The 17,741-nt window shown below is 46.9% G+C and overlaps 1 protein-coding gene across 1 annotated transcript in view; it reads left to right on the top strand.

The window, feature by feature from the left end:
- The window catches only part of RSF1 (remodeling and spacing factor 1), a 74,203-nt gene extending 57,614 nt beyond the window's left edge, over positions 1–16,589 (top strand). Inside the window, exons 11-15 of the mRNA XM_068116867.2 lie at positions 719–929; positions 2,789–3,113; positions 12,776–12,966; positions 13,986–14,195; positions 14,330–16,589. Of these exons, the coding sequence (XP_067972968.2) occupies positions 719–929; positions 2,789–3,113; positions 12,776–12,966; positions 13,986–14,195; positions 14,330–14,994 (1,602 nt within the window). The 3' untranslated portion in view covers positions 14,995–16,589. The remainder of the gene's footprint in view (positions 1–718; positions 930–2,788; positions 3,114–12,775; positions 12,967–13,985; positions 14,196–14,329) is intronic.
- Positions 16,590–17,741: the final 1,152 nt, after the last annotated feature.

Raw genomic sequence — 17,741 nt, 5'->3', positions numbered from 1 at the left:
ACGACGCATTATCTTTCATGGGCATTACATCACACTTATTCTAACATGCACTATGAAATAACTATCCTAATCTATTCCCAATTTTATCCCCTATACCAGATCCGTAATACCATTTTGTGGCTTCTGCACTGCCTCAAATGTACCGTAAACCAGGATGGCACTGAAATAACTGTGATGGTTTCCTGTTTTACAAAACCAACAAACCTTTCTTCATCCTCCTCCCTTCCTTCACACCCATCTCCTCCCTTCATATCCATTTCCTCCCTTCCTTCATATCCATCTCCTCCCTCCCTTCATACCCATCTCCTCCCTCCCTTCATACCCATTTTCCACCTCCTTTCATAACCTCTTTCTCCCTCACCATCTTCATCCTGACCTACATTCTTCCATGTGTGCACGCACACGCGTCTGTGTGTGTGTTTGTGTGTGCAGACATTGGAACATTTTAACATGCATTCATTGCAAGGTGATGGAAAATGAACTCTGTATTTGAACCTAGCATCATGGGCTTACTGATCAGATGTGAACACACCAGAGCTGATCTTCACCACAACTTTACACAACTGTGGTTGATATCAGCTCAAGTTATGTAAACTTTGAGGAAGGGATTTGAGGAATAAAAAGGGTTCAGAGAGATTGTGGGATTTTAATTTTTGGTCACATGTTTGTAGTACATTTATTAATTTGTGCTGCTCTCTTCTGTACTGGTATTGTGCAGCATAGTTCCAAAGCGGGACGTAACGTTATCAAAACGGAAGATGGTGAGAGCCAAGGTGATGAGACGGGAGAAGAGGTGTGTCGAAAGAAAGGCAGGAGAAAACGAATGGAACGTCGGTCCAGCCGCGCACGCAAAAGCATCAGTTACCAATACAAGGAATTTGATGAGGCCATTAACGAAGCCATCGAGGATGACATGCGAGAGGCGCTGGGTAGGTAATGCTTGAGACATTCTTCTGAGACATCTCTGTAAGGAAATGGTTTTTGTCCTCACCCACCAGCATGTATTTATTGGCCACAAATAATTCTGCATTTTGTTAATTGTCAGAGACACACCTTGCTCAACCTGACGCCGTGGAGGAGACCAAGGTATTAAAAATCATTGCAATCTCCGGCGATGAAGACTAGTCTATGGGCCATCGCAGACAGGTCGGTGGTCTCTGTCTTCTCCCGCTTCCTTTCTGGTCTTGCCCACTCTGCTCTTTCCATGCTTTGCCCCCCCCCCCCCCTCCAGGTTTCTGCAGGGTGCACGCGGCCCACCACCAAACCCCTACTACCTAAATCCAGGATTGCTGCTCACCTCCACTAATTTGTTCCTCTTTCTCTCTCCCAGCCCCCCCGTCCCCGTCCCCTCTTCAATCTTATCCCTCTGTCAGATCATCCCCCATCCAAATCCATGATCTTTTCTGCACCCGTTAAACCACCCCTGCCCTCGTATTTTGATTCTGTATCCATCTTATCCATGCCCTGCATTCTTCCCCACCCCTCATCCTTACCCGCACATTCGCTGTTTGTCTGCTTATTTTGTCCCTCGGCCCCCGCTTTTGGCATTTCGCCCATTCTATTTCCACCGTTCTGATCTGATCTGTTCTGGTCAGGTCTGTGTTGTAGCTCTTGGCCACAAAGTCCCCATGCATAATAGTGTGTCCTCTGTTACTTATTTGGTTTATTTGTTTTCCAGGTACGGCTTCAGCATGACAGACACCAGTGAGTACACGATAGAAGAGAAACTGATTACTTGTGTTTTTGGGTTCACGACCCCGCACGAGAAGGAGCAAGTTCTGAAGACATAAGGACAATATTTTTGCAGAGGTTCGATAAGCCAGCTCCTACGTGCGACACGATGCGGGCATGGGAGAAGAAGGCTTTTTCAACAGGGAGTGTCCTTGATTCGACTTGATTTGGAGCAAGGCTCTTCTGCAGCGATTTCCCACCATTAAATCAAGTCGAAGCTTATTTTTTTCTGGATGAATGTGCTATTTACCTCAGCAATCGATCCACGAATGTTTCTTTTTGGTGCAAAGAAAATCCTCATTTTTATGCGGAAATTGAACAGCATTCTCCTCATGTCATGATGTGGGCAGAAATTTCACATCACTTGATAGGGCCATATTTTTTCGATACAAGTATCAATCACACTGCTTATCTGAAAATGCTTCAGATGTGGTTTGTTCCACAACTGCGTGAGAGGGTCGAGACTTCAGACGTGGTTTGTTCCACAACTGTGTGAGAGAGGTCTCAAGGCAACAGCTATCCTGCAACAAGAAGGTGCACCAGCACATTTTGCTCTCGCAGGTAGAGAATATCTCGATGACAAATTCAGTAGACGATGGATTGGACGTAGATCTGAGATAGTGTGGCCTCCTCGAAGTCTGGACTTAACAACATGTGACAACGGGCATTGTGAAAGAGGAAATTTGTCATCTTCACCTAACAACATTTGAAGACCTCAAAACAGCTGTCAGGAGCTGCTTTTATGACCCCCCAACCCTCAACATGGAAGAAGATGTCCAGAAGAACACGGAGAAAAATTCAAATTTGTGCGGAGAATGGACGGGAGCATACAGATAAATTCTAACTAAACTCTAACTGCGTGCATAGGGACTTTGTGACCTCTCTGTATAGATTCCAAACCTGGTTCTACCTCAGGCTCCAAATCCACCCCCCAAAAATTTTTTTTGTCTGTGGCATATAACTGACAAGCCTTAATCTACCTGGTCCCTGTTCCTGTGGAATAAATATTAAAAAAAAAAAAAATTAAAACCTTTCATCATTTGTCCTTTCCTTGTAGAAGTCTCTGCTGAAGAGTTTGAAGGGGAAGAAGGCGATGAGGAAGAAGAGCATGGCAATGGTCTCGCTGATGCACCTACTCATCGTGGAAAAGACATTTCCACTATCCTGCAAGCCAGCCAGAACGCTGCGAGTGAAACCAAAGACAAACAGAGTGCAGGTGATGAAGATATGCAGGTCGAGAAGGAGGTCATAAAGAGTGACAAAGAAGATGTGGAAGATGGAACGAAGAAGCGCCGCCGTGCACCCGCCCGCCATCGCCGACGCAGGCTGACCGCTCTGGACAGTTTCGATGAAGACAGTGGTGATGAAGAGTACAAAGAGAGGTACAAGATGCATTTGCTTACATTTAAAGGACCCCTCCAGCCCCCACACTCTTCCCCCAACAACCCCACCTAACCCCCCCCCCACCCCCCCCCGATCCCTTCTAAGGAAATTAGGGCTTTTATTGTTGAGATGAGGAATTTTTAGTTGGATTCTTGCATGTTTTGGTTAAAAAGTGCACATTTCTGTTTTTGTGATGTAACTTATTTATTGAGTGATACTGTTACTAAAAATCTTATGAGTTCATCCCCCACAGTGGGAAGAGTGTGTGTGTGTGTGGACGGGGTAAGTGTGTTTTTTCGCTTGTGTAGTTGGAGTAGTGCGTGTTTTACATGTGTGGGGTCTTGGGCATAACGTTTGTTTGTTTGTTTTTATATCCCTTTCCAGAGGAGAGGGTATTGCGTATTGCATTTGAGTCCGTTTGTCTGTCTGTTTGTTTGTCCGCACAGAATATGTATTCTGCTTTGTCTGCACAGAATAACAACGCTTTTCTCTGCAACCGTTGGTCCGATTGACACGAAATTTTCACCATAGGTGCACCTCCTCCTGTAGATTTTTTTTAATGAAGATGATTGTAGTGAAAATGTATATCAAAGTTGAACCCAGGAGTGATGCCCACTTAAACCGCAGAGGGGCGTCTATAAGACCTCGGACGTCCGCGACGCGGAGCCACTCCTGTGACATTTTACTATGACATGTAGTCCTGAACGGTACGTACTCGCACATGTATTCTAGGCTTGCTTGCATTGACTAATATAATCGATCCTCCCTATATGATGCCAAGATCCTGATATCTATTGCATGATTGTATTTTGCAGGATGATGCTAAAGATCTGATTGAGATTAAACCTACCTATGGGACAAAGTTGTGGACTTGGTTTATTTTCACAACATTTAATCTCAATCAAGATCTACGGAAATGGCGGGACACAGGATGATCCATGTACCGACCTTCAGCGCTGACCCACAAGCTGCAGATTCGGGCTCGGAGTTAACTCACTGGCTCAGGACACTGGAGAACCAGTTCAAAGCCCAGGAGACCGCTCCCACTGCTGAAACGAAACTGGACGTTCTGCAGACTAAAGTGGACCACCACGTCTACCGGAGCATTGGACGATGTATGACGTACGATGCCGCTGTGGCGGAGCGAAAGCGTATTTACATTAAGAAACGGAGCGTGGTATACTCCAGGTATCTGCTCTCAAAGCGGCGGCAACAGCCCACTGAGTCGATCGACCGCTTCGCCCAGGAGCTACGACAACTACTTGCGGACAGTACCCAAGAGGTCCGCACTCACGAGCAAGTCCAGGACGATCTTGTCCGAGACGCTTTCGTCTCTGTGATCGGCTCTCCTGCTCTCAGGCTCAGACTTTTGGAGAAAGCTGACCTGACGTTCGCGGAGGCTCTATGGGTGGCTCACGTCTACACTGAGGCCCGGGAACAATCTACCGCCTATGACCACACACGGGTCGTCGCGGGGACTTCTCAACTCGCGCGACCGGAGAGGGCTACCGCCGAGGGTACGGGAGCGGACCCGACCACGCTAGCGGAGCCCTTGGCCGCTCCCGAGGTGGACTCGGATTCCGGCTTGGCTGCGGCTACGGCGGCCAGGCCAAGGCCTGTACGAAATGCAACGTGTTACTTCTGTGGCAACCGACAGCATCCCAGGTCAGCGTGTCCGGCTCGGGAAGCAATATGCCATTTGTGTTCGACAAAAGGACATTTTGCAAAAGTCTGTCGGAAGACCGCGCGGGGCACACGAGCTCGCGCGACCTTGAATGGGCTTATCGCCGGGCCAACAGACCGAGCACAGAGCGGGGCGCCTCACCCGACTTTGATGAGCGGTCCTCCTCCTCGTGGGCCTCTGGCTGCACGCTCGACCTTGGTGAGATACATCGGGCCGCCAAAACAAATGGCGCGAACACGACCGACCGCGGAGCGACCGTCCTTGACTGGAATCCGAACGCCCTCCGAAGGCAACTCAAACAAACGACAAGCTCCCGTTTTGACGCAAACAATGCACGTGACACGAGAGCCCTCTGACGGCAGCTCGTACGAACGACATGCTCTTGCCTCAGCACGTGAAACTACAGATGGCTGCGATCCTTCTCGCGTGACACGAGCGCCCTCTGACGGCTGCTCGTACGGACTACAAGCTCCTGAAGCTCCAACTATGCCTTTGACACGAGGGCCCTCCGGAGGCCGCTCAAATGACCGGAAAACTGCAGCCGGCGTGGGCTCCACACGCGAGGCGCGATCTTTTCGCCCGGATGGCTCAATACCTGCTGGATATTCTGGCCTTGCTCAGGCCATTATTCCACTCATGGTCGAAGGCATTTTTGCGCGGGCTTCAGTCGACACGGGGTCTACGGATAGTTTTATCGATCAACGACTGGTGCGTAAACATGGGTGGCCGGTCCTCGGGACAACACGACAGATCTTCATGGCCTCCCAGGGGCTTCGGCTCAGCACAAAAGGGGAATGTCGATTGAAACTTGTGATAAAGGGACGCATGTTTCCAGATGTACATCTCATGGTCTTGCCTGCTTTATGTGCTGACATTCTGTTAGGACACGATTTTCTTAAGCGGCATGGACGTTTGGAAATGGAATTCGGTGGGACTGACACGCTTACTGTGTGTGCACCAGCGAAAATGGAAATTGAGCCTCTTTCGCTGTTCCCCAACCTGACCACTGACTGCACTCCTGTAGCGGTGAAATTACGGCGCTACTCACGAGCGGACGCACAATTCATTGCGGAAGAAACGGCCCAGCTCTTAAAGGAGGGTATCATAGAACCTAGCCGGTCGCCGTGGCGGGCCCAGGTCTTAGTGGTGCGAAGTGAAGCCCATCGCCGATGCATGGTAATCGACTATTCACAGACGGTTAATCGCTTTACACAGCTGGACGCCTACCCGCTACCGGGGATGGACGCGCTGGTACGACAGGTGGCCCAGTACTCAGTTTACAGCACTCTCGATCTGCGTAGTGCGTATCATCAGATCCCCATCTCTAGGGCTGATCGCATCTATACCGCCTTTGAATCGGGTCAAAGGTTATACCAGTTCACCTGACTACCTTTTGGGGTGACGAACGGGGTCGCCTGTTTTCAGAGGGCTATGGACGACCTCGTTACTAAGGAGAACTTGACAGATGTTTTTGTATATCTGGACAATCTTACGGTTTGTGGGTATGACCAGGGGCATCATGATGCTAATCTGAAGCGCTTCCTCGAGGTCGCGCAGAGGTATCGCCTCACCATGAATGAGGCTAAGTGTCGTTACTCTCTACGCACGATAGATCTTCTGGGGTACACCGTGACCCATGGCTCTGTGTCTCCAGATAAGGAGCGTCTGCGACCTTTGCTCGATATGGCTCCGCCTCGCGATCGAGCTTCGCTGAAGCGCGCTCTCAGGCTGTTCGCCCACTATTCGAAGTGGGTGCAAAATTTATCCGCGAAGCTCCGCCCCCTTGTGGCCTACGACACGTTGCCCATGGGCCCAGCCGCCTTGGCAGCCTTCGGGGGCCTTAAGGCCGACATCGCTGGCGCCACTGTGGCGTCGATTGACGAGAGCGAATCTTTCGTCTTAGAAAGTGATGCCTCGGATCATGCGATAGCGGCGACACTCTCCCAGGGGGGGCGCCCGGTGGCTTTCTTTTCGCCGACTCTCACCGCTGAGCGCATTCGTCTGTCGAAAAGGAAGCGTACGCCATCGTTGAGTCGATTCGGCGATGGCGACCGTACTTACTCGGGCGATGCTTCCAAATCATCACGGACCAACAAAGCGTAGCGTTCATGTACGACACCTTACATGCTCAACGCATTAAGAATGAGAAAATCACTCGCTGGCGTATCGAACTCGCCAACTTCTGCTCTGCTACACCATCAAATATCGCCCGGGGAAGGATAGCCTGGTCGCCGACGCCTTATCGAGGCCGGCTACGTGCGCGGGTATCGTAATTCTGGAGGGTCTGCGCGCTTTGCACGGCACTATGTGTCATCCTGGGGTGACGCGTTTCGCTCATTTTGTGCGTAGTGGTAATCTGCCGTACTCTATTGAGGACATCCGCTGGATCTGCCGCGACTGCGCTATATGTGCGGAACTCAAACCGCGTTTTTACAACCCTCCCATGGGGACGCTGGTTAGGGCTACTAGACCGTGGGAGAGATTGGCAATGGATTTCAAAGGGCCGCTGCCGGTGTCGAGTAACTCTCGTTATCTGCTCACTAATCGTTGATGAGTACTCGCGATTCCCTTTTGCTTACACGTGCGTGGATATGACGGCTGCCACGGTCATACGGTGCCTGCAGAATTTGTTGTGAAAATAAACCAGGTCCACAACTTTGTCCCATAGGTAGGTTTAATCCCAATCAGATCTTTAGCATCATCCTGCAAAATACAATCATGCAATAGATATCAGGATCTTGGCATCATATAGGGAGGATCGATTATATTAGTCAATGCAAGCAAGCCTAGAATACATGTGTGAGTACGTACCGTTCAGGACTACATGTCATCGTAAAATGTCACAGGAGTGGCTCCGCGTCACGGACGTCCGAGGTCTTATAGACGCCCCTCTGCGGTTTAAGTGGGCATCACTCCTGGGTGCAACTTTGATATACATTTTCACTACATTCTCCCCGCCGTTAGAACTACACTGCCGCTAGGCAGGAATCGAGCGTGCGTCAGCATTAATTGATTGGGGACGTCATTACGTGTCAGTCGGTCCATCCGTAGCGGTCAGGGTGGCGAATTACCCTGCCAGCACGGGTCCGGAAGCTACCGGGTATGGCCTCCCCAAGCCCAGAGTCCCCTGCATCGGAGTAGCCGCTGGAGGCAGGTGTCGGAGGGGGCACCTCAGGGCCTTCATGCAGGGGTGTATTTGACGAAGGAAGGGACGGCAGATGTTCCATAGAGGAAGCTTCGGGGGAGTCCATAGACTCGTAGATCGGTTCGTCGATATCCCCATAAGGGTCGATGACCCCACATGGGGCGAGATGGCGTACGGAGACAGTGGACTCGCGTCCATCTGCCGTCATCATGCGAGCATGCTCGGGATTAGCCTGGAGTACCTGCACCTTATCCACTAAGGGGTCGTACTTGCTTGTGCGAACCGCACGTTTGAGATAGGCCGGCCCCGGCTCAGCGAGCCAACTGGGTAAAGATCGGATACTACCCGAGCTTCTAGGGTGGTGGAACAGTCTCTCGTGAGGAGTCTGGTTGGTGGCCGTACATAGTAGAGCCCTGATCGAGTTCAGCGCCGCAGGTAGCAACCAAGCCCATTTATCGAGGCCACGGCCGAGGGTCCTGAGACTTAGCATGACGGCCCTCCATATAATCTCATTGAAGCGTTCGACCTGCCCATTCGCAAGGAGCCTGTCCGGTGTGGTGTAACTTGAAGCGACATTATTTTGGAGCAAGTAACCCCTCACGTCCTGGGACAGGAACACCGCACCCCGATCGGTATGCACGTAGGCCGGATACCCGAACATAGAAAACAAATTCTGCAGGCACCGTATGACCGTGGCAGCCGTCATATCCACGCACGTGTAAGCAAAAGGGAATCGTCATAGGTCACGTCATAGGTCACGTGGTGCGGGTGCCGTCTTGGAAAAACAGAAAGACTTCTTTGTTTGCATGCCGCTAGGATTGATTGACATTGACATTGATTGACATTGACATTGACATTGATTGACACACATCAGGATTGAAATATTTTGGCACGCTGCCAAAGAGGTGCAAAGGTGCCCTCAAAAGGTGATTGGGAAATCACACCTTCGGGTATGAACGTTCAACGGCTCCCAAACGGAGAACCACAAATTCCCAATCGAAATCCACGTTACACACGCAAACCAGGCTAACGGCTGGGTGCGGTGAAATGGCTGGAGCGCGGTGAAAAGACTGGAGTGATGCGAAATGGCATGAGCGAGGCAAAATGGCCGACGGGCCCGTACTGGAGGCGTACCTGCACTCCAACAACGATTCTCTTCGGAATCGACCGCAAAACCTGTCACGCAGGTTTATCTGTCACAGCGATAACCACTCTGTCACAGGAATCCCTTTTCCAGGAAACCTCAAGTTCGCTCGTGACCCCCGTGAAAGACAGAAAGACAGAAAAACAAAACACTTCTGTATCTCTGAAAACGCTGCATAGAAAAAAAGTGAGACATGGCTCATTGTAAAGAACTCTCCATGGGGAATGACATATGTTAATGATGATGTCATAGGTTCCTCCATTATGACATCATAATTCGATGAGTACAAAACTTAATCTGATGAAGATAAAATTTCTTGAGCGTCATCTCGGGATAAATTGGTGGAGAAAATAATGACGTCATCCGTCACGTGGTTCTACCGCCATATTTGTTAACATAAAAGCATTAAAAACCACGAAAACACATTCTGGTGAGGGTCTGCAATCTCTGATTTATCTTTCTTCTTGTTATTATGTTTTTGGGAAGTGGACAGATTACGGCCTTGCACGGGTTTGATTAATATCCCAATACAGCCGTCATTCAATCGTAATGTTTAATCGTTAACCGTTTTTTGTGTTAATCGTTTTGTTAAAGTATCAATTGATGATTGGAATTGAGTGAATACAAGTACGATTTTGAATTCATAATTGTATTCACCCAACCGTATGGAACTTCACATCAGGATTGAAATATTTTTTTAATGTCATGACTGTTGTTAAAAGTTTATTTTTTATGTTAATGTTATTTAATTTGTGATTGGAGTTATGCTGTTTTGAATGAAAAAAGAGGTATCGAGTTCAAGTGAATGACGAAATGTCGTGAGTGTTTCTACTTTCTAAACATGAAATTCACGGATCGCCTTATGCAGATTCGCCACGGACCCACGGATCGATGTTTCTATACGTGAACATACCCGTTTGTTTGCGAACGGGTACGTTTTTCATGGAAGTCCTTCACGAACTTGCTGTTGTTACGTGCTCCTCCCCAAACCCCGGTCATGGTGTACCTCCGAGCCCCGAAAGGAGTCACGGCAGAAAGATGTGTTACTCTGTGTGGCAATGACCAATGGTGAAACCACACCAATTGTTATCAAAAAACAAGTATTGTATTAAGGTCACACAAGAATAACAGCACAAGAACAATATTAATCAATTGTACAACAAATATTATATCATTCCTATGATGGTACCATCAGTTTCTTACAATATAACTCACTGTGCTCCAAGTGAGCGAAAAGAACATTCCCAAAGTCTCTGTCCCGGCATCAAGCCATAGTCGATCCACGCTCCGGTGATTGCAAGAGAAATGTCGTATCGAGACCAGAATCCAGTTCGGCTGACAGTCACGCTGCCAAAGAGGTGCAAAGGTGCCCTCAAAAGGTGATTGGGAAATCACACCTTCGGGTATGAACGTTCAACGGCTCCCAAACGGAGAACCACAAATTCCCAATCGAAATCCACGTTACACACGCAAACCAGGCTAACGGCTGGGTGCGGTGAAATGGCTGGAGCGCGGTGAAAAGACTGGAGCGATGCGAAATGGCGTGAGCGAGGCAAAATGGCCGACGGGCCCGTACTGGAGGCGTACCTGCACTCCAACAACGATTCTCTTCGGAATCGACCGCAAAACCTGTCACGCAGGTTTATCTGTCACAGCGATAACCACTCTGTCACAGGAATCCCTTTTCCAGGAAACCTCAAGTTCGCTCGTGACCCCCGTTCGCCAACGTCTCCTCGAGACCTCAAAGCAGCCCGGCTTTTCTTCCTGACCTCACTTGCCCCGCTTTTTCTTGCTCTTCTTCCTCTTCTTCCCTCCAGTTTTCTCTCGATCCGGTTTCCGGTTTCTTTTAAAACACTAATTTTTTACCTTTTGCAAACAGCTATCTCCATTTCACTTAAACGATAACAATAATAGTACATGGAACCAAAAATGCTTACAGTGGATGAAAACCACAACGACGGAAGTGACGAATCCGTAACACTGTCCATGTCTGACGTGTGACTGAAGGTGCTACACATCTACAGGAATGTGGAATTTATTGGTTTCATGCTTTAGCATTCGCCATTTCTGCATTGTCTGTTTGCTTCTGGCCTCCCACCCGTGCGTAGCATGGGTACCTCACTAGTATGATGAAAACATCAATATGAGAGAAAGCCCTTTTTCTTTATGGCCAAATACAATTTAAATGCAGTAGCACTATTTTGTTATTATTTTCCTCATAATTATTTATTTTCTTCATTCGTTCCTCATGTCCACTGTCTATCTTTCTCTATCTGTATTTCCGTCACTTTTGACTTTCATCTCTTCACCTTTTTATTTACATGTTCCATTTATCTGCCCATCTTCATTTCCTTTTTCTCCCCCCTGCCTCTAAATTAACTTTGTGGACATAGATTATGTTGCCTTAACAGAATAATGAACTAAAAAACGATCATTTAATTGTCATCTTTGATTCTGGGAAGGTTTCATAAAGTGCAAGAGCCACAGTGCTAGGCCAGGGTAGATTAGATAGACTGACTGTCATGCAGGTGCTTCACAGGCAAGGTGATTCATCAATGTGTGTGCTCCGTCCCGCAGATGGCCATTAAGCCGGGTGTCCCGTCTACTATCATTTGTTGGTCTATCACGGTGTCCTTTGCCAAGAGTAGGCGAGCTATCACCGGCATCCTGAGCAAATTACAAATTCCTGCCCTGCCTACCTGCTGGGAAGGCAATGGCAAACCACTCAGTATAACCCTTGTCAAGCAGCCAATGACTTGCCTTCAGGCAAAGCACAAATCCAACAATCTTCTCCAGCTCTCTTTGGTTCATTCACAATTGATATCGTCTCTTGAAGGTGTGCACATCTGCCGTGAAAGGTGTGCCTCCATCTGTGTTTCGCTTTCCTCCTTCCACTCCTGTCGAATTTCTCCATTCTGTCACTACCTGTGTGTGTTTCTTCGACTCACTCGCTCTGTACACCTCAAATTAGGCACTCGTCAGTGTAAACCTTTACCAGCGTATTACACTTCATTTTGTCGTGGTTTCTGCGATATGTTTCAAGGTTATAAATCGATCCTGTCTGATTGTATGTTTATTATGATGCGTTCGAAGAATGAAAAATAAGAATTACGTCATCGAGTCCCCCTTTTGGGTGCAGAGAGAGTTTGACTGGAAAACGGACACATTACGCTTCAAACACAATGGATGGAAATAGGTTCAGTATGCTGTGCTCGATGGAAACAAAATGGCTTCTAATTGCAAGTTGTCCCGTCTCTCTATATAGAGGGACTCCTCAGTGCAGTATCCCTGTGTCCCCATGTTTTCCTCCGCCACCGAAGGTGGATTGAGGTTATGCTTTCAACCCTGTCTGTTTGTTTGTGAGCAGGATATCTCAAAAAGTTCTGGACGGATTCGGGCGAAACTTGGTGAATTAGTTGTGGTCAGGCGACAAGAATGAGTAAAAGTGAATACAGACAGGCCCTGCATTTTGAGATGCTTTCTAGTTTTCTGATAGTTTTCCCATCTGATAGTCTGATAGTTTTCCAATTAAGAAACATGAGCTGACATAGAATGGTTGTTGCAAGCACGTCTGTTACTGTAAAGGTGTTTCCGTTTCAAGCCCCAAAATGATCATCTATTTTCAGAGATAACCGTCCCCCTCCCAACCACCCCCGCCCCTCCTCTCCTTGCTCCTCTGTCACAACAGCAACAGTGACCAGGATGGACAGGACCTTTCAGCAGATGAGGACAAGAGTGGTGTGGCGAGCTCGGATGACGAGGGCCGTTCTTTCCGCGGTCGGGCACATCGCAAGAAGCGCTCACGCGCTGTGCCAACGCGGCAGAGTCTGCGATTGCGCAAGCGACAAAGCGAAGCGCAGCACTCCTCCTCCTCTGAAGGTCAGCCTGTGAAGATGGAGATTTTCTTTTGACCGAGCCAATGTATGAAACTATAAAAACTAGAACAGCACCCAGTTGAGCGCATACCTCTGCCAGGCTGAACAGTTTACGTTTTGTATCCCACTGATAGGCCGTATCTGGATCTGGATCTGGATCTGGATCTGGATCCGGATCCGGACCAGAACCGGAATCGAATCGGCTTGTTCTCGTCACTGAACCAACTTATCCACCAAGTTACCCTGTGCTCGCGAAGTGAAAAGCGGGGTTATGTGATCGGTTGCGTATGTGCGTATGTTGTATGTCTGCATTTTAAAAAATCATTTTCTCGGCAACCGTTGGTCCGTTTGACACAAAATTTTCACCATCGTATGCGGTTCCTCGTGTACAGGTTTTAGTGGTAATTATGATATCAAAGGTCACATGGTATGGTCACCATTTTGGAAAAACCGAAAAATTTTGGGCCTATATCTCTCCGAAGCCGCTCCATGGAAAAAATTGAAATGTGGCTCATTGGAAAGAACTCCGCCTGGGGAATAAGTGTTGCTAATGATGACGTCATTGGTACCTTCATTATGACATCATAATTCGACAAGTACAACGCTTAGTCCGAACAGTTTGAAATTTCTTCAGCATGATTTACGCAACAAATAAATTGGAGAATTTAACTGATGTCACCGGTCACGTGGTCTGGCAGCCATATTGGGTAAAAAAAAAACCCTTAAAAAAACAGAAGAGTTGGCTCACACCAAGTCAACTGTGTGGGGTAAGTATCCCATGAATACAATCTAGTTTTTGATGAAATTCTGATGAAACTTGACCACAACGTTCCGTTAATCACCAATGATGTACCATCGGTAAAAGCAAGAGGAAAATACATGAGTATACATATGCAGATTTTTGTTTTGTCATCCGACCAAAGATGGCCGCCTGACAACCTTTAATTCCGTACAGCAAAATTATTAAAACCATGGCAGGTGCGATGACATTTTATGTCTTTTTCTTCTGATTGCAATGTGCAGACCCAGGTGATGTGAGCAGCAGCTGTAGCAGCAGTGATAATGGCAGCAAAGGAGCTCGCGGCACCAGAGGTCGTCACAGAAGAAGAGGCACAGGAACTCGAGTGGCTAAACGTCGGGAGCGAGAGAGCGCCAGCGAAGCGACTTCTGAAAGTGAAGAAAAAGCAACTCAGGAGTTACGTTCTGAGCGCAAACGCAAAGCTGCTGTCGGAGGTGCATTTTTGTTTTTTAGTCCTTCAACTTGTAATTCCCATGTTTATTGAAATTGCTGTTACCTTTAATTATGCAATTATTTCGTCATTTTAGTCCTCTGTGATGTAATGTGTAACTTTTGTCATTTTGTACAGCGTATCGGAAGGCCCGACAAGGACGCGATTTGAAGAGACAAAAGCGTTCAGATGACCAGAAGAAGGAGGAGGAGGAGGAAGAAGAAGAAGAAGAAGAGGGGGAGGAAGAGGAGGAGGAAGAAAAGAAGGAAGAGGAAGAAAAGCAAGAGGAAGAGGAAGAAAAACAAAAGGGAGAGGAAAAAAAGCTAGAGGAAGAGGAAGAAAAGGAAGAAAAGGAAGAGGAAGAGAAAGAAAAGGAGGAGGAAGAAAAGCAAGATGAAAAGGAAGAGGAAAAGGAAGAGGAAAAGGAAAAGCAAGAGGAAAATGATGATGAAGAAGATTGTGACAATGACGAATTAGACAAAGGCGTTGAAGAAAAAAAGAATGTTGTGGAGAGGGTTGGCAGAGGTCGACGGGCTCGAAATAAAGTGCGGCAAATGCCCAGAGAATCTCAACCAGCCGAGGCTGAAAATATGGGCCAAGAAGGCCAAGAGCGGGCGAGGCATGGCCTGGCCCGTCGGGGCCAACGGCGTGGTCAGCGGAAATCCAGAGGCAGGGGTACAGTGAGTACGTCAAATACCAGGTCTAGGGGTCGGGCAGCTGGTGGCTCTGGAGGAGATGATGATGAAGATCCAGACGATCTACTGGGAGTGGAAGATCTAGTGGACTATGTTACAGCCGAGTAAGGTTTGTGGGTGTTGACACCCCCAATGCCTTCCTTATTTCTCTTTGCATCCCCCTGCACTTTCACCTTCTCCCCCCTCCCCACTATCGCCCTTCAACCCCGAACCCCAACCAAAAGTCAGACATTACCTTCGTGCAGTCACTTGCTCAACTTGTTTCACAACAACAACAACAACAGGCATTTTAAGGCCTTTTTCCCTGCAAGAGCGGGGGTTAGCCCGCTCAGCAAGCTCAACTTGTTTGCAGTGTCTAATGACAACAGGCCAAGTGCCACACTCTCTCAACAGCTGGTAAGACAAGTGCTTGATTGTGTTCTTGTAACTTGTTGCTCACGCTCTGCAGCTGTTCACTACCCACTGCAATTAGTACAACTTTTTTCGTTTTACAACAGCTGATTTTGGCCTCATTTTTCTGTGCTGAACCTTTTCATCACCACCCACCCCCATCCTTCTCTTCCCCTTCCCCCTCCAATCCTGGCCATATTCTTCATCCCCTATGCTCCCCAGCCATTATTGCCACCCTTATTTGACCTCACCTGCTTTTGATGTTCATGTGACTCGTTGCTTTGGTCCTCGCCCTTCCATTCTTCTTGGTCCCTGACCCTCCATTTTTCCTGTTTTCTGACCTTCCATTTTTCCTCGACTTTGACCCTTCCATTTGTTTTCTCTTTAGCCCCTCCAAATTGGGGGTTCAGGAAGTTGTTGATGAGAAGGATTCATTGCAGAGAACGGAATGAATGAAAGACAGCAGATACCACAGGAAAGAGCACGGAATGTCCGGATCAAAAATTGGGGAAGGGAGGAAGATTGGGCAGTTGGTTGGAAAAACAATTGTGGCTGGGAAATGAAAGATTTGAGAGAACGAAGGTTAAAGTGTTCGCCCTTCCCATTCACCCTGTCCTTGCTCTTCTTATGAAATTATGCACCTTTCCTTGACCTTACTGAGTTACCTGGCCTGTGCTTTCATTGATCTCCATGCTTTTGTCACCCTTTTCCGACTTTTGTATCTCTGTTTATCCTGATATGACCATGACTTATTATTCAACTGCCTGACCCTCGCTCTCTGCCAGCCCGCCCAAAATTAGCTCTTTCCTCAAACTCCTGGATCTTGCTCTTTACTCAACCTCTCAAAAAACCTCGCTCTTTGCCAGACATCCAAACTTTCACACCTCTTCTGACTTACTTATCAGTGTTCGTTAGTTTTCAAGCCCTTCTGCCCTCTCGTCCTTCCGTTAATTTTTATTTTTTATTTTTTATTTTGCTCATTCTGCTTCATTGCAATCCCACTTGCTTTTAATTTTTTTTTATGACTCATTCTTCACAATATATCCTCACTGATCCCTTCCAGAATCCCAATATCAACATACATGTACAAGATAAAAACTGCATAGCCCCCCGCCCTACCCATACCCCTCCGTCCACTGTTAATCTGTTAAATAAAAACAAACCGATCACTGCGCTGTGCAGCCGTGTATGTAAAGATCTCATTTCCTTTGTGCTGTTTTTGCCCACTGTGTGGTTTGCTGTTTGCATTTGCTTTAATAACATTTCATTTAGGCAAAAAACAAACAAACAAACATTAAAACCAAGAAACATTTCCTATTTTGTCTTTGTCCTGGCTGTTTGTCCACTTCATACCCTCCCTCATTTTGACTCCCTTTATATCCCATTCATGTTGCTCATGACAAATCTTATCCGTGCTTGCTTAATTTTTGTTTGTTTGTGTTTTTAGATATTTTCTTATGACATTTGATGTAACTTTTAGCGACCTTGTGAGTATGTGAACAGTAGCTACACATGTAATTTAAAGGAAATGAACTGTGGATGGCAGCAGTTATATATATATATATATATATATATATATATATATATATATATATATATATATATATATATATATATATATATATATATATATATATATATAACAACCTGTCTTAACTGAAGCTTTTCCAGTATGTGAAAATTTTGAGCATACAGAACCCTTTAGTCTTTGCAAATAAAAGTTACACGATATCTGCCTGGTTAGCATGTCACTTTTATGCTTTCATAACATTTTATTTGTACACCTTTCTCTTTTGGAAATACAGTGGAAAGGGAAAACAGCAAAGGCAAGGTAGAGGGAACCAACAAAGAGACACTGAGGATAATGGAAGTAAGAGAAGGGGAGAAACGATGGACAAAGTAGGTGAAGAAGAACTGGGTTGCAAAATCAAACGCAGCAAGAAGGGGGTGGAAAAAAATACAAACAAAAAAAACATGAAGGGACTAGAACGGCACTCGGCGAGTGCATAGTCTCCCCTCGCGCACTCGTTGTGAATAAAAAATACCATCGTTAACTGAACACGCCACTAATATGGCCCACATACCCGTATCCTCCATGCGCCGGATTATGTCACTAACATTGCCATTATCCAGATATTTATTTATTAATTATGAGGATATTTAACGACCACTTTTCTGCATATTAAGGCTAACTTGCATCAATGACGACGGTGATTAAAAAAAACATTCCCCATAGATAGTTGATTTATACACTACTGGTCAAAAGTTTTAGAACACCTCAATTTTTCCAGTTTTTATTGAAATTTAAGTAATTCAAGTCCAGTGAATAACCTGAAGTGGTACAAAACAACAACAACAACAACAACAACATGCATTTTAAGGCCATTTTCCCTGCAAGAGCAGGGGTTAGCCTTGCAGTCCCCATGACAATCTTATCCATTTTGCCCTATTGCCCATTTGCCCGA

Source organism: Myxine glutinosa, chromosome 5 (genome assembly GCF_964187855.1).
Source record: "Myxine glutinosa chromosome 5, kmMyxGlut1.1, whole genome shotgun sequence".
In the NCBI taxonomy this organism is placed as follows: domain Eukaryota; kingdom Metazoa; phylum Chordata; class Myxini; order Myxiniformes; family Myxinidae; genus Myxine; species Myxine glutinosa.
This window is presented reverse-complemented; position numbering and strand designations above follow the sequence as displayed.